This window comes from Triturus cristatus, chromosome 2_2 (assembly GCF_964204655.1).
Source record: "Triturus cristatus chromosome 2_2, aTriCri1.1, whole genome shotgun sequence".
Classification (NCBI taxonomy): Eukaryota; Metazoa; Chordata; class Amphibia; order Caudata; family Salamandridae; genus Triturus; species Triturus cristatus.
In genome coordinates, this window is record NC_140582.1 from 750,884,301 (window position 1) to 750,902,295 (window position 17,995).

Consider the following 17,995-nt stretch of genomic DNA (forward strand, 5'->3'; position numbering starts at 1 on the left):
GTGGTAATTGGTGTTGCATGGCTTTTCGAACGCCACAGCGCAGCCTGAGATATTACCAAATCTGGCATCGGGTGACCTATGAGGCAAGATGGACTGTTCTCCGGAGCGCAGTACTTTTTCTCTATACGTGGTAGTACCGCAGTTGTGGATGCTGGCGTCTTCATGATTTTCACACCCTCTTGCCAGATGTAATCAATGATGGGAATAGAGCGAATAATCTTTCTAGTATCCTCCTTGAAGTCATGTAAAATACAGTGCTTGTTTGACCGTAATAGGGAGCTGGAACCTAGTAGCTGTTGTATGCATTAAATTATGAAATCCTCCTATGTCTTCAGGAGGAGAATCAGAGGGTAAACGCGGAGGCGGAGATGGTGTCTCGATTATATAATCGTCCCAGGGATCTGGAGCATCTGCCCGTTAAGGTAATTCGCCTTCTTTAACCTCTTTATCCGAGGAGGAAGTGTCTTGAAGTCCAGTGTGAAGTGGACCGTGCGCAGGATCCTGTGTACTGGGTAGAGTAGGCTCTGGAACTGGAGCAGGAACCTCTACTTGTGGAATTGGGCTCTCTGATGGAATTTGCTGCGGCGGAAATCTGACGATAATCCGCCAACATAGCCGGAAGGTCTTGAATCAGTATTGGAGGAAGACGAGCCATTTCCCACCGACGAGATTCCTGCCTGTGATGGAATTGATCAGTATGACGTGGGGGAAAGGCCTCTGGAATGTCTTTAATTGAGAAACTCTCGTCGACCTTGGCGTTGACGGTGCAGGAATAAGAATAGTGGGAATGTCTCTCGTCGACGGTTCTGTTGTCGACGGTGGTAATATAACAGGCACATTCATGGACGATGTTTGCAGGGTTATCGTCGACGGGCTCGTCGTCGACGGTGCCGTCATTGATGCTTCTCCCGTCGACAGTGTCATCATCGACGGCGCAGCTGGAATCTTCATTGACGGGCTTCAATGATGGTCTCGCTGTAATAGTGATACTCGTCGTCGAGATAGCTGATAAAATCGCCATTGTCGAAATAGTCGCCGGCGACGACGTAGCACATACCGTCGACCATGTGGTAAAAGTCGTTGGCGCCACAGATTTTTGTATTTTTTTACTCACAGATTCTGAAGAGGAAGATCTTGGACGCTCTGAGTGGAGTAGAAGGCGGAGATGATGCTGACTCAGAGGAGTGTTTAGAACTCCTCTCTTTGCGAAGAGATTTTTACTGGGAAGTTTTCAGATGTTTTCTTCCCTCAACTGAGGAGCCTTCTTGAGACCTAGTCCTTTTGCTAGATGTGGAAGCTCGGTCCTCTTCCTCAGCCGAAGAAGGACATTCTTTAGACTTGAGCCACAAAAGTAATCTTGCCTCTCTGTCCCTCAGAGTCTTGCTGGGAAAGGTACGGCAGATTTTACCGTTTTTAGCCTCATGTTTGGGGTAGAGGTAATAAAGTCAATCTTTATGAAGATCATCAACGTGGACCCTCTTCTTTCCACAGGTCCTGCAGGAGCGGAAGAGGCCCTTCTTGTCAGACATACTTGCTTGAAGAGCTGAAGAGAAGAAAACTGAGTAGCACTCAGGGAGACTCCCTTCCACACGACGTGCAGTGTAAATCTGAGAACTGCTTCTGTTGGGAGTGTTCTAGAGGGTGCCGATAGCTGATCGGTTGGAGCTGACTTTTGGTACTTTTATTATAAGGACGTAGATAGGCTACTAAGATATAGTCTCTGGCCTCTCTTGGCCTATTTATTACTTACGGCACTACTTTTGTACTTACCGCGGGACTCCTATCTTGGCGACAGGGAATGATTCAGGCATGTGAATCTATGAAAGATACCCCAATACTGGATAAATTAGGGTTCTTGATTCAACTCTGCATATTCCTGAAAGCAGGGATGATGGTGACTTTAGCACATCAAACTGTTCATTGAGGCAATTTTTATGAAATGACAGACATCCAGAGAACCTTTATCCCCCCCCCCCCCCCAAGTCAAATTGTAGCTACATTTTGGCTATTTTCACAGTCATCTCCAGGGAAATCCAAAAACACTGGGGACCTTTAGAACCCCCAGGATGTTGGAAAAAAGAACACATTTGGCATGGATACCTTATGTGGACAAAAAGTTATGGAGGTCCAAGCATAAACTGCCCCAAATAGCTGAAAAAGGGCTCTGCACTGTAAAGGAAAAGGCACAGCAGCTAAGGGGTTAAAGGAGGACAGCTGTCTTGCCATTAGCACACAACACCCCTGATAGTGAAGCAATGAAGGCATGTTGAGCCTTTAACAATGAATGACTTTGATTTAACTTGATACCTCTCAACACAGACTACTCACGACTTTTAAAGTCATTTCAATATTGGGACTCCCAGACAACGAAAAAAAGCAATGTACTCAATAGTGGTGAAGAGTACCTCACTTTTGAGTTACTTCTCCTAAGACAAGTAGACTTGATGTGCAGAAAACTGTGGGAAAATGACCATGCAGAGAAACAAATAAAACCAGTTGTATTATGGGACCTTCTATTGAACATGGTAGGATTTAAACAACTTATGAATCAATTAGTGTTGAAAAATACTTGCCAAAAAAACAAAAAACAATGACAGTGCAATATGCTACATTTAATATATTTTAGAATGATGCCAAAGGCATACCTATCGTAATCATTTGTGCATACCTTCAGAAAAGGAATAACTTCTTTCATAATTGCTTTAATTTGCCGGTCAAGCTGCTGAGTATCAATACGAGGACAAGGGACTGAAAGAGTTTCTTCCACAATATGTGGTCTAGAGTGATCTTCACCACTAGAACTTGGAGCTTTAAAAAACAAAAAGAAATATAAAAAGACATTCACAACCATTATTCAGTCTTCAAACTGCTAAAACTCAACCCAAAACTCTAAAAATACAAAATGAAACAAACTAGCTTTGTTACAAGTTCTATAGAGCATGCTGGACTAAACATAAAAGTAAACAAAAAAACATACGTATTTGCTAAAATAAATCAGAAATGAAAAGGTACTATAAATAACATTGCATTATAGTTTGACCAAGATTTTTATATTCAGATATGAATAACAGAATATTCCAGGAAAGAGTACCAAACTGAGGTGAAGAACTGTGCTGTCAATCATACTCCCTTACAATTTGAAAGCCAAACCTTTTTTTGCACATCATTAAAATACAAAAAAATCTGCCAAAAGCAAAATGAGTAGGAAACTCAATACCAATGTTATTAGTCTAGCCTAAAATGTGAATTAATCCAAAAAAAATTGTTTATGCATTTCAAATATAGCGTAGTTAGTTGTTCTGAATTAATTGTATATATAAACAAGATAGAAAAGTTCTTGACCAATCTGCTTAATGCTAATATTAAACTATGTCCATCCGTGATTATTTTTGGCTTATATGTTCCATCTGAGAGCCTATCTGTTGATCAAGAACATTTTCTTTTTATTGGAATGTCTATTTATCGTTCTTGTATTACTTCAAGATGGTTAGATTCTGATCCACCATCATTTGAGCAATGGTTGGGAAAGCTGTTAAATGTTTATAGACTGGATAAAGCAGTGTACAATTTGAAAGGACACAGGAAGAAGACATTCGCTAGGAAACTATGGTCTCCTATTGAAAATTGGATTTAATCTAATAACGACCTCATCTGTAAAAAGAGCTATTCTATGTTGTCTTCTTTCCTTTCTTTTTTTTTTTCTCTCTCCTCTTTTTCCATCTTTTCTCACCTAGTTTTGATAATAATGTATCAATAATTATGCGATTGATTGTCATTGTCTAAAATGTTTCTCTCATCCTTGTATTTTGTATGCCTCTGCCACTGAAAATAAAAAAAAAAAAAAAAAAATCAAATATAGCGTAGATACTGTTAAAATGCACCATTCATTTTAATTATTTTGGGGTAAAAATGGCAAACATGCTTTCAACATTTTTGCTGCAGTTCAGTGAAGATGTAAAACATATCTTAACAAATACAATATATTTTTGATGAATACTTTCAGTTTGCTTGAAACACCTGTAGGAAGCCTGGTCTGTATATACTATACCAAAGTAAGGTACAGTGTGCAACGAGTCCAGGGAGTCCCCAGAGTTATAGCAGGGGCTAAATTAGGTAATTACTAACAGCTCTCTTTCTGGTAGTGTGGGTGAGCAGTAACGCTTATCCAGGAGGGTGTGATAAGCATTTATTGTATTAACTCAATCAAGGACTTATTATACACACTCAGAAAGAATCCAGACCAATTAGGTGAGTATAAAAAAGGTATACTTACGTTTCATTTTAGAACCTAGCATAACTTGGCAAAGGTAAGCAAAATATACTCTCAAATACAAGACTGTTCAAGGAAATGGAATTGTAGTTGAATTTGCAATTGCTAAAGGTTTGTATCACTTTAAAATGCAGTGTGAATTCAGTCGAGCAGAGGCTGCATGCGACGTCAGGAAGTCCTGGAGGCGTCAACCCACGGTGGACTCGGACTCTGGACCACTGGGGGACCTCGGTGGGCCACTTGGAATCAGGGTTTTGGTGACGGGTGAAGTGGTGGTTCCAGGCATCGAGTTTCTTCGTCCTCAGCAGGCTCGGAGTCTGTCTTTGGTGTTTATTTTCCACAGAGCTGCTGTTCGCAGGAGATCTGGTCTTTGCTGAAAGCAGTCAGTCCTCCCAGGGTGTTTGAAGGCCGCTGGCTGAAGGACAGGTTGACTTTTGGGGCAGGATCAATAGAAACTGCAGACGGGTCGGTAGGGCGGGGGCCAAGTCAGTTCTTCTCTGTAGTCTCCTCTGCTGTGTAACTTCTTCGTAGGTTGCAGAAATCTGCATTCTGGGTTAAGGGCTGCCCCCTAAATACTGTATTTCGGGGTCATTTTAGGGGTCTGGAGGTATTAGCCAATGGGCTGAACTTTGGGGGAGACTACACCCTTGGTGTGCCCACCCCACGTGGGGGTCAGCACAATCCCTGATTCTGATTGGAGATTGCCTGCCATCTACAAGATGAAGGGCAGTGATGAGTGGCCTTCATCTCGCCTCCCCCACCTGAGGGGTGGAGTTGGCAGAGGTGGGCACACCTTCTCGACTGTTCTAATTTTTCCCGCCTGTCTTCCCGCTGAAAAGGGGGTGAGACAGGAACGGAGACAGGTCCTGATAGCAGGAGAGGCTGGGGATTGCATTGCAAAGGCGGCAAGGTCTTTGAAGCTCCCCTGCCACAGATGGCTCTTCCTGACCTGGGGGAGGTGTGAACACTTCCGCCCAGGAAAGGCTTTATTTCTGGGCTCAGGGAGAGAAGGGTCCCGCCCCAGGAGGCCAGAAACCTGTCTTGCGGTGGCAGTCTGGTGTTTACCAGACAGGGAATCCAACAGAGGTGGGTTGTTTTTCAGGGTGCGTCTTCAAGATGCTCTCTAAGTGCATTGTATAATAATGTATAATTATGCTGACAAGTTTGCAACCAAACATCCCAGAATTCAGTAAAGCCATTCTGGTGCTGTGGAGTTCGTAATGAAACTCCCAGACCACATAATTTTTATGGCTTTACTGCACTTACAATGTCTAAGAATGGACTTAGACACTGTATGGGTACAGTGCTCATGCAACTGTACCCTCACCAATGGTATAGTGCATTCAGCTAGAGGGGTGACTTATCTATATCATAGGCAGAGGTTTGGAGGCATGCCACACAGGTAAGTCGCGCTGCCACTTTTCTCTGCACCAAAGCATGCAGCCTGAATGGCAGTGTGTTTGTGTGTGTGTTAAGGTACATTAACTCTAAGGGTGGCACAATATATGCAGCAGCCCTTTGAGGCCTTCCCTGGTCACAATGCCCTTGGCACCCAGTGTACCTTTTACAAGGGACTTACATGTGGCCAGACGAGGGCAAATTGTGGGTACAGTTTGGGGAAAAAACACAGGCCCAGGGAACCTGATTGGCAGGGACCCAGGGCATATCAAGTCAAAGTGCATCAGAAATCTGGCAAAAGGTGTGTGTGTGTTGGGGGTGGGTTACAGCAACAGGAATCCACTTTCCGATTACACCATACACCTGAAACATGCTCTGATGTCTGGTTGGGAGTCCTGAAGTAACATTACAAATAGCTATAAACAATAGTGCATGGACAGAATTCTATTTCAGGACCGGAGGCGAGGATTATGCATACTCTCTTCGCTTTAATCAAGTAGCAGCCCTTTTAACAAGATAAAAGAAAAAACTACTATTCCTATGAGACCTTAGGAACAGCATCACAGTTCAAACACATCATTAACCCATGAAAAGAGTCCAAACAACAGCCAATGAGGGCTCCCAGTTGTTTCAGTATAGTCCTTCACTTATGGCCCCACTTACTCATTCTTTGCTGCTCGTAGCAGAGTTTAGTGTTTTCTCCTTACCTCAGTGCTTTCTGGGTGTATTGGTTATACTGTGTGCCATTCCAGTTCTAGGTATTATCGCTGCCATTATCGCTGTATTGTTCAAATGGTATTTTGCTCATTTGTCTTTTTCTCAACAGCGTAATGTGCCACAGGACCACTCTGCGCTCCCTTCGTGGCTGTTTCCGTGGTGCGGCTCTGCGGTGCGTGGCTAAGCCCGGTAGATGGCACCTGTCCTCAGTGCTCCCTTTGACGCGCGAGTCTCATTCCCTCAGCTCGTGTCTGCGATCGTGTGTCGCAGTCTGGAGCCTTTTCACATCTGGAGTAACGCCCTGGGTAGTTGGGGTCTGTAGCCCGTTTCAGGCCCTGCAGATCACAATAGCTACGTCCATTAAAGGTCTGTATCTTCCGCTTTACGATTCGCGGGTAGGAGGGTGCGGGGCTTGGGGGTTTTAGGGAGTTGTGTATTCCCCACACTTGACATTGGCCTGATCGACCTTTCCAGCTCATTATCGGCCCGATCGGCCTTCCCTGCGCATTATAAGCCCAGTGTGGGGATTTTTTTCTTAGACTGCTCAGGCTTAGCGCTGTTTATTGGGGGCACCTTCTCCCATGCGTTTTCTCCCCCAATACCATTTCTGGTATCAGATGCACTGTACTGAGGCTCTGCCCACCCTAAATTGTTGACTCTACCCAGCTCTATCCCTGCGGTGTCTGCCCCTGCGGTGTCTGCACTGCACAGCTCTGATTGCATTTCACCTCTAGTGCAGCAGGCATTTTTGCCATTATGGAGGTTTTTGATGATACCCAGGGGGATGGGGACCCTCTTGAATACCTGCCCTTTGATGATGACTTCTGAGGCGGTAGACACCTCTCCCTACCGGGCAGTGGCTGGGTCTATGGCTCCCATGGAGTAACGCCTCTCTCAGCAGATCACGTGCGCATGCGCAAAGATGGCCAACGCAGCACCTGAGGCTACTGAACTCCTGGGCCCTGCCTCTGCCCCATATGAGAACCGGCTAAGCGTTCCTGCCTAGAAGGGGTGGACCAAAACGCTTTAGAACGCCTAAGGCATGCCTTTGTGAATGAGGCCCCGCTCCTGCGGCCCCAGGCGAATCCCCTGGCCCCACTTTTGAACCCCCTTTCCCATTTCCCAAGACCCAGAGGATCCTCAGGATGTTACTGATGATGACCAAGGAACATCACAGCCCTGGCTCGCCTTTTCCACACTGCCTCCCCCTGACAAGTCAAGCCGAGCCCTTGGGTCGGACCTCCTGCACCCGAATGACATCATTCATCCCAGAACTACCGAATGGGCCCCCGAAGACACGGTGGCTGCTGATGTAGCAGCGAGAATTCGCAATCCCTTCAAGAAAGAGTGCCCCCGCACCTCTTTGGAGGGGAAGGTTTCATTCACCCCTGAACTGGACCCTACTATGGCTATCTTTTTGGCCAAATGTATGAAAAATACTAAGAAAAAAGGCATCTACAGGTCCTGCCGAGTTTGCCAGGACAAACTCCATGACACTCTGGGACAGTTGATATTCAACAATGCAGAGGATGCAAAGTCTTCTGGCTCCAGTATTTCCCCTGACATCCTATTTGGCTGGGCTCAACGTGCCATTGTCTTTCTTGCCAATTGTGCTTTGTCAGCAAAGCGCCGGCGTTCATTCCTTATCAGGGTAGATCCCAAGCTGGGAGATATGGCGATTTCAAGGGCAGTTGCTGTTGCCTAACGTGGTCTCTTTGGAGAGTCCTTTATAAAGGAGCATGGAAAATATGTGAACACCTTTCCATCACTGCATAAGGCCCAATCCTCCATCAAGTTGGTCTTTCACCCTCTGGTATTCTGCGGGGCTGGGCGAGGCAGGGACCGTTCAGTCTCTCAATATCTGCAAGGTCAAGACATCAGGAGCAACGCCAACCAGGATAACTCCTATTGCGCCATATTGTACCCGACCAGAGGCCAACGATTCAGAGGCTGAGGCAGGGGATTCAATACAGTTTTCAAATGCAGTGAATGTTATTCCTTCTTTCCCCCCCCCCCCCCGAGGGTAGGGGGTTGATTTTTCACGCACATGGCATTTATTACCTCAGATGCATGGGTCCTACAAACCATTCAGGGGTTCCACATAGAGTTCTATGACTCCCCCTATCAAGAAAACTCCCCCAATATCTATTCAATTCTCCGCAAACAAATCAGCCTTGATAGATGCAGAGGTCTCTTCCCTCCTACACAAGGTACCATCTGCCCTTCGGTGCCTCACCTGTGAGGTTTCATCAGCAATATCGTTCTGGTCGACAAAGCAGATGGCGAAAAACACCGGTTATCAACCTTCGCAAGATCAACGAACGGCACCTACACCGCCATTTCAAGATGGAGGGCATCCAACTCCTCCACGACCTCCTCAGGACCGCTGACTTGATGGTAAGGTTGGATGTAGGAGGCTAGCTTAGTATATGGTGCACACTTATTGAAGTAAAGCACCCTGCACTAACCCAGACAACCCATATGGTGATTTTAGTGGTCTTAGACAACCACAGAAAGCTCTCTAAGTGGTAGCTGTTGAGAGCAGCCTTCAGGCTTAGTCAAGGAGGAGTGTTAGGCAGCTTGTTTTACCAGGTCTACTCATGTAGAACACGTTACTTACCTTCAGTAGCGATGTATCTGTAAGAAACATAGGTTAGTTATAGATTACTTACCTTATAATTACCCCCAGGCGTCAGACTGGATGCAGAGGATTGTTTCTCAGCAGTACCCTTGAGTGTCGGTAGGCGGCGTTAGTCGACTCCATATCCGTTGTCGGCATCGTGTTCACCGGGATGATGTCGCGGTGCCTATTTAGACGCCGCCCCTGCGCGCTGACATCAGTTCTGACATGACTTTCCCCGCCAGAAGCGAAGAGCACTGTTGCGCTAAAACTAAGGCCCTGCAAGGGAGTCCCTGTCCCTAGAAGTCAATTCGCGGGGAGGATGGGTGAGGAGGGTTAGAAATCTATAACTAACCTATGTCTCTTACAGATACGTTGTTACAGAAGGTAAGTAACTTGTTTATCTGAAAGAAACAGTTATAGACTCCTTACCTTAGAATAGATATCCAAGCAATATCAACCCCGGTGGAGGCTCTACGAACGAAGTTCACACCGAAAAGTCCTGGAGGACAGAAGGGGCAAAATAGCATTCCCTCCGGACTTCGCTGTCCATGCAGTAATGTCTGGTGAGCGTGCACAAGGATGCCCATGTGGCAGACTGACAGATGTCAAGTAGTGAAACTCCCCGTGCAAGGACAGTGGTGGCAGCCATAGCTTGAATGAGCTTAGAACCTCACTGGAGGTTCCTTTTTTCCAAAGCTTAACAGATTTTAACACAAAGGACAACCCATGTAGGATTGGACGCTTTTAACCAGCCGACCTTTCTTGGGCCCCTCGTAGCCAACAAAGAGTTGATCATCCACCCGGAAAAATTTTGTGCAGTCAAAGTAGAAGGAGAGCGCACGTTTAGGGTACAGATTGTGTAGTCTCTCCTCCTTCTTGGAAAGATGCGGAAGTGGGAAAAAGGTGGGCAAAGTAATGGTTAGTCCAATGTGAAAAGGTGAAACTACTTTTGGAAGGAACAAGGGTCTTATCTTAAGCACCACTTTGTCCAGATGCACAGAGAAGAAAGGGGGCTTAGAAGAAAGAGCTTAAAGCTCACTCACTCTGCAAGCAGAGGTGATGGCAACAAGGTAAACGGTCTTCAGAGTGAGGAGCCTGAGAGGACAGTTGTGAAAAGGCTTGAAAGGAGGGCACATGAGATAGGAGATGGCGGAAAGAGGATTAATACCTTTAAAGATTCTATTTACAATGGGGGACTTGAACAAAGATGGCTGCTCTGATAGCCGAAGGAAAGCAGAGATGGCAGCAAGATAGCCTTTAAGAGTGCCCAGGGCAGAGCCCTGCTCGGCCAAAGAAAGTATATACAAAAGGACCTCTGAAAGAGGGGCAGAAAGGTTAACCACAGCCTTTGCCGTGCACCATGCCACAAACGTATTCCATTGAAAGGTGTATACCGTTTTAGTGGAGGGAAGCCGGGCTGCCAAAATGATATTACAGACTTTGGGTGGAAGGTCAATAGCTGTCAACTGTTACCGCTCAATTTCCACCCAAGGAGGCGGAGGCTGGACAGTTTTAGTTGAAGAACCCTCCCCTGGGACAGAAGATCCTCCTGAAGTGACTGAGTGGAGGATCGATGGCTATGCTCAGGTGCTATGAGTACCAGACTCTTTGTGCCCTGTCTGGAGCCACAAGAATAACTTGGGCCTGGTTATGCTTGATCTTCAGCACTTTGGTCAGAAGTGGTACAGGCGGAGAGGCATACAGGAGGCCGCAGTTCCACTCGTGACGAGAAGCACCGCTGAGCCAGTGCCACCTTGAAAACACCAACTAGCAAAATTGCTGACATTGCGCATTCTCTTTGGTGGAGAACAGATGGGGTGGCAGAGTGGGCTAAAGAACGGTGATGGATCAAACCCAGATCTGTTGACTGGGTGTGAGTGTTTGATTGGTTCTGATGCTCCGTCCATCACCACCCCCTTTCGTACCGCTTTGTTGGCCATAGGTTGGCAGGGTATGCTCAGACGAGAGTCCCTTGCACACTTTGCCACTGGATTCAAGCAAGCCTGGCTGAAGACGGCTGAAATGCCAGAAACCGGTCCTAGGAAGCTTGTTTCCGGTCCTGGGAAGGCATGGCTTGGCAGTTCGGGCTGGACTGTTCCCATGAGGCACAGGGTCAGACTGATATGCATATGGCCATGTCTGAACTGGGGTGGCAGAGTGGGCTAAAGAACGGTGATGGATCAAACCCAGATCTGTTGACTGGGTGTGAGTGTTTGATTGGTTCTGATGCTCCGTCCATCACCACCCCCTTTTGTACAGCGAACAGATGTAACCAAGGCTCTCCCCACCGCTGAAAGAGATCTTGCACCACCTCTGAGTGAAGACGCCATTTGTGATCTACCAGGAACCTGCGGCTGAGTTTGTCTGCCCTGACTTTCAGGGAACCTGCCAGGTGTTGAACTGCCAGGATCATGCCCGGATGTTCCAGCCAGGACCAGAGACAAAGAGCCTCTTGATATAGGGTCCAGTACCCCACCCTGCCCCGTTTGTTGCAGTACCACACTGCAGTGGTGTTGTCAGCAAACACATGCACCACCTTCCCCTTTAGAGAGGGAAGGAATGCCTTCAGTGCCAGGTGAATCGCCGGGAGCTCCAGAAGGTAGACACTGAGCCCAGACTACGCCTGAGACTAGACGCCTTTGATTTCCGCCTCTCCCAGATGGTCGCCCCATGCTAGGACTGACGCATCTGTCACCACTGTGACATCTAGTTGGGTAAGGGAGAAGGACCTGCCTCTGACCAAAGCTTGGTTTGTTCACCACTACTGCAGTTGTTGCGCAGTTCCCTCCGAGATCTGGACATAGCTCCGAAAGATTCCCCTGATGCTACGCCCACTGGAACTGCAGGTCCCACTGCAGAACACGCATATGCCATCTGGCATGATCCACCAGCAGGATGCAGGAGGCCATGAAGCCCAGCAGCCTCAGGGTCATTTTCACCGAAATAAAGGATAGAGGCTAAAACATAGGTATCATTGCCTGAATATCCCAGACTCGCTGCTCGGGAGGATAGGCATGAAACTGCACTGTGTACAGAACAGCTCCAATGCAAGGGAGCGTCTGAGAGGGAGTCATGTGTGACTTTGGAACATTGATAGTGAACCCCAGTGAATGCAGCAGGTCCGCTGTAGTCTGGTGGTGGGAGATTCCTTCAACAGCCAGTCGTCAGGATCTGTGCAGATGAGCTGCGACCACCTCCATCACTTTCGTGAACACCCGAAGGGCACTGGTCAGCCAAAGGGGAGCACCGGGAATTGAAAATGCTTATGGCCCACTGTGAACTGCAGGTAGCGTCTGTGGGATGGCAGGACGGGTGTAGGAAGGTGGATATCTGACTATGGTTACCCCCAACTTTTTGCCTAGTGTCTAGCTGGTTTTTCGACTTAGTTGGCCTGAGATCCTGCCATTCAGGGTCTCAGTCTGTCTGCTCTCTCTTTAAAATGGACTCCATGTAACCTAGGTACATAACCAATTGGTAAGGATCACCTCATTGGACCCTGTACAGTGTACCCTAGGTACCCAGGGCATAGGTGTACCCTAGGCCTCCCAGGGGCTGCAGCATGTATTATGCCACCCCTGGTCTGGCCTTCCAATCAGACACAACTGGCTGATCACTCAGCTGGGGCAAGGTTGTGTAATCACCCCTTGCTTAGATATAGTATATCTATATCTACCTTATATATAGACACATGTGTACCTATCAGCCACTCCTATGGCAGGCCTTAACAATCCTGGAGGCAGAGTGCTTGGTAACATGTGAGATGGTGCTCTAGCATGAGCTGAGCCTGTCTGCAGCTTTCAGAACCATGTCCTTATAGCTGTTCTATGATATAGCCTACCATATACTCTTAAAGTGCCTTATAATCTTAAACGGTTATGGTAACTATGGTTTGGCTTTATCAAAACATGTCGTGTAAGGTGTCTAACACTTTGGAATACTACCCCCCTCCCATTTCTGGTGATGAGGATATTATTCCTCCCTTCTAGAGGGAGAGACATGTTAAAATCCTACTTTGCTGTTTAAATCTAACCAAAGCCTCAGCATCACAAAATGGATGCTGCTGCCACAGACACGAGTCTGACCTCCTGCTGCTGGGAGTGATCCCGGCAAGGGAGGCTTGGACAATAGGTTTCCTGCTTGGGGAGGTGCTAGCACCTCCCCAGACAGACTTTAGTGTATTGTGGCAGGGAGGGCTGAAAGGAATGAGACATGCCTGGGGCACACAAGGTGTCCCATGCATAGTCCAGTTCAAACCGGTGCTGGGGCACTCCAGCCCCAGTCCTGGCGCGAAACTGGACAAAGGAAAGGGGGTGTAACCACCCCCCTCCCAGGTCCCACCCATAAGGCGTGACCTAGCAGGTAACCCAGCCCCCCAGATTTGGATAAGAGTGGTAGCTGGGCCCCAGGAGATTAGATTATCCTGAACCTGCAACTTGAACAGAAACTCTGGACCTTCGACATTCGACGAAAGAAGAAGACTGAAGAATCTCCCTTGTGGCCAAGGAGTGGCTACCCTATGCAAACAGGCACCATCAAGAGACTACCCTTTGCTGAAGTTCTACGAGGGACCGACTGCAGAGCCCGACCAGAGCCTTGACTTCCAGACTTCTCCGACCCTGATCCACATCCACAGCCGAGCTGAGATCCGTGGAGGCGACGAGAGACGTGGGACCGGCTACCTGGGAAAAGTGGCGAGTATCTTCCAGCGCAGCTTCTGAGGCACCCTCGAAGTTGTGCACCGGGGATTGAGAAGCCCCAACCCCAAGCACCATCTGCACCGAAGATCAGCCCCCCACATTCCACGAGTCCTGCATGGGGGCCCTTCTGCATTTCCCTGCTTGCCGCGCTTGTCCGGTTGCTTGCCCGCTGGCTAGTGGCCTTTGTGACGACGCATCCTGAAACCTTCACTGCTGGTTTGGCTCCTCCAGACTGGCTCCCGCTTCCTTGCAAAAGAGAAGCACCCCAGACCTTCCTGGTCTGCACCAGAAGCAAGTCCTTCGTTCTCCGTGGGTTCCGCTTGCCAAGGCTTGGTGAGTCCTAGTTCAACTTCGACGCCGCCGACAGCAAGAGCCTTCGTGGGACAGCTCGCCTCCTGGTCCTGGTCGTCCTCGACGTTCCCTGGTCCTCGTGGCTGCAGCGACAAGCTTCACCTTCAATCTTCACAACATCGCCTGGTTCCTTCCTGGTTCCACGTGGTCACTGGCTAGTGACCTTGACTCTGTCCCTTCTGCTTGCAGGTCTCCTCTCTTCTTGATCCCAGCCTTGGGATCCACCGGACACTCTTCACTGACTGCCTGTCAGCAACTTTCCTTCAGGCATCCATAGAAGTCCACGACGAAACCCGACGCAAGTTCACACCTATGCACCCGCAGTCCGTGGGCTAGGTAACTTGGGTACTTCGGTGCTCACAAGGGAAGTGACTATCCTAGGGTCTAGTTTCCGAGTCTCGACTCTCTAGCTGCTTCAGAAGTGTCCTTAAACTGTTAATTTCTAACTGCTAGTAATTCTATCGACTTTTACGCATTACGCGTGAGTGTTTCCACTCTGCACCTGAATCCCGTGGGCCTCCCACTTCCTAACTGTTGCTAGTGTAGTGTAGCCCCAGCGATTCCCTAGGCCTAGGCCTATCCTATTTCCGTAACAGTGGTCCTTATACCACTTACTTAGTATATGGTTTGCGTGGCCCCTAGGGCCTAACTGTATTACTTACCTGTGTGACTTAATGTATGCTTAAATAAGACTGTGTTGTACTTACCTCTAATCTCATAAAGAGTGCTGAGGGTTTGACTAGAATAAATACACTTTATTTTATATATATATCTGTTGTGGTGTCCTTTCATTTGGTATTCAAGGGATTATATATGGTATCACAGCTGGCTTCACATGCCATTCAGAGTTTAGCCTAAGACTGCTCTTGTCCATGCTACCACTAGGATAGCTGGTCTATAAGGTTGACTTTACAACCAATCACCATAAGGGTTGTTTGGACTGATATAAGGTGTACACTAGAACTACTGACATCATACATCAGGCCAACTTCTCACATTGGTGGCAGCGGTTGGGATCTGAGCTTGCTGTTGTAATACCATTGTAATCTTGAGATACTAAATTGAAAGATCACACAGATATTGTCTAGGTACATATAACATAGATTATAATACTTAAGTCCTACTGGACTTAGTGGTTGTAGGTTGAAGGGAGTAACACACCCTGACTACAACTACTAGAGAGGTTTAGTAGATACAACTAGTGTAGGTAGGTGCACACACCACACCCTCACTAGAATCATGTCCCTGAATGGAGATCACACTGATACTCCCTCAGGAGAGGAGAATCCTGGACAGATTCCCTCTAGATATGATGCATTCACTTTCCAGGAGATGAGACAACTGTGTACCTCCAGGAGATTAAAACAGGGTTCCAACCCTACCCTTAGACAGCTAGTGGAGCTTCTGGAGGCCTATGATGCTGAAAGAGCTGCCAAGTATGGTGCCATAGCTGTAGAAAAGGGTCTCTACCCACCACAGATGAGTCAGATGGGACCTCAGATGAAGAGGTAGACAGCCAGGGCCAAGTAGGAAGACTTAGCCAGGCTAACCTAAGCTTACATGGGAGTTTGCATGGGGTCCCCCCATACAGACCCCCAAGTGGGCTTAACCAGAGAAGCAGGAGAGACAGATCCCCTTCAAGGGAATCCATCCACTCCCATGTCTCTAGCAACTCTAATGCTTCCTCTCACAGGGGAATGACTTCCCCTGAGAGAAAGGAGCATGAAGCCAGAATGAGGGAAGCTAATCTGAGGATTCAGAGGGAAGAACTTGCCCTTGCCAAGGAGAAGCTTGCTCTGGCTAGAGAGCAAAAATTGTGTGGGTCAGAACCCACTGGTGGCAGCAACATTCCTAGAAATAGGGATAGGTCTTATGACCATAGAAACCTAAGCAAGATAGTCCCCCCATATCAGAATGGGGATGACATCCATAAGTGGATGACTGCTTTGGAGAGGGCCTGCAAAGTACAGCAGGTACCCCAGAGTCAGTGGGCAGCTATCTTGTGGCTCTCCTTTTCTGACAAAGGTAGAGACAAGCTCCTCACAGTCAGTGATGAGGATGCTAACAATTAAAAAGTCCTGAAGAATGCTCTGATAGATGGGTTTGGCTTAACCACTGAGCAATATAGGTTGTTGTTCAGAGACACCCAGAAGACACAGACACAGGACTGGTCTGATTTTGTGGATTGTGCCACTAAGGCTTTGGAAGGTTGGTTAACTGGCAGCAAGGTGCAGGACTATACAGGATTGTACAACTTGATTATGAGGGAGCAGATCCTTAGTAATTGTCAGAACCAGCTTCTCCATCAACACCTGGTAGATTCAGATTTGACCTCTCCCCAAGAATTGGGAAAGAGGGCAGATAAATGGGTCAGGACCAGGATTAGGCCTAAACATCAGGGTGGTGACCAAAAGAAAGATACCACCAAGCCTCAAGAGAAGGGTGGGGATAAAGCAAAAGAGAAATCTTCCTCAGGGCCCCAAAACTCCACACAGGGTGGTGGGTCCCAAGCTCCCTCCTCTACCACAGTTAAAAAGCCTTACTGCCATGAGTGTAAAACTCCTGGGCATTGGAAAACTGACAGCAGTTGCCCAAAGGCTAAAAACAAAACTGTTCCTCCAACTACTCCTGTCACACCACCTATTACTGTCAGCAGTAATTCCCCAGGTGGTGGGGGTGCCCCCAAAAATTTGGTTGGGTTTTCTTGGGGAACACAGGGGGACTCTGGCTTAGCCAATTCCCCTACAGCAGCTACTCTTGTCTGTGATGGTGGCATGGGGTTTGCCAACTTCACTGCCTGTCCCAACACTTTGGGTAGGTACAGACAGGAGCCCTACATCAATGGTAGAAAAGCTGAGGCCTACAGAGACACTGGAGCTAGCATCACTATGGTGGCCCATAGGCTAGTTCCCTCTGAGCAGCTTTTGCCTGGTTTCTCATACCAGGTAACTAACATTGATGGCAAACAGAACAGTCATCCCATGGCAGAGGTATGTCTCAGCTGGGGAGGTGTCACTGGCCCTAAAAGGGTGGCAGTGTCTCCAACCTTGCCTGTGGACTGCTTACTGGGGAATGACTTAGAACTCTCAGCTTGGGCTGGAGTTGAACAAGACACCCATTCTAAAATGGTAGGCCTTTCAAAAAAGGGTAGTGGGGTTGTGCCAGTCACAACCCCTGTCCAAGTAGATTTCCTCACTGAAAAGGTTGGAAGGGCAGTGGTAGCCACAGCCCAGGCAAAGACAGACTTCCCTGTAGAGATTGGCAGAGCTGTGACAGTCACAGCTCAAACCCAAACTGAGTGCCTCCCTGAAAAGTTTGGCAAGGCTGTAATGGTCTCAGCCAATACTCAGACTGACATAGGTGTAGTGAAGCCTGGAACTATGGATCACTCCACACAAACAGAGTAGTGGGGAGGAAGAAAAGTCTCCCTCTCCCCAGACATCAGGAAAAGGTCAGCCTCCTCCCTTGTGAAGGAACTGCCCCAGAGGTAGCCAGGCCTGGCCTGGCAGAGCCTCTGATGTCAGTGGCCCCTTCCAAGGTGGGACCCAGTCTGGTGCAGGTAGCCTGCCTCTCTCTACCCTGCCTCAGTCAGCCCAGGGCTGCAGAGGTCAGGGAGGCCAGTGGACCCCAAGAGGGCCCCTGTCCACAAGAACCCCCCCATCAAAAGAATGAGGATTGCCTGGCTAGTAGCCCTAGCCAGGTGATGGGTAAAAACATTCCTGAGGGATCCCCTTTACAGGTAGTTAGGGACCTCCCCCAGAGAGATTCTGTTGGGCATAGACAAACATGGGACCTTAGGGCCCCAAACCTGACCTGTCCCTCCAGTAAGCCCACAAAAGGGACCCAGCCTCCAGCTTTAGGTAGCCAGAGGCTGACCCTGAGAGCACAGTTTAACTCAGTTACAGAAAGAAAGGCATCCATGGTGGAGGATGATTGGAG

General features: G+C 48.0%; 1 protein-coding gene across 5 annotated transcripts in view; it reads right to left on the reverse strand.

Moving 5' to 3' along the window:
- PCM1 (pericentriolar material 1) overlaps nucleotides 1–17,995 on the reverse strand; it is a 1,275,228-nt gene that overhangs the window by 412,098 nt on the left and 845,135 nt on the right. For all 5 annotated transcript variants that reach the window (XM_085641994.1, XM_085641996.1, XM_085641995.1 and 2 more), the window contains one exon: nucleotides 2,669–2,808. In XM_085641994.1, the coding sequence (XP_085498120.1) occupies nucleotides 2,669–2,808 (140 nt within the window). The remainder of the gene's footprint in view (nucleotides 1–2,668; nucleotides 2,809–17,995) is intronic.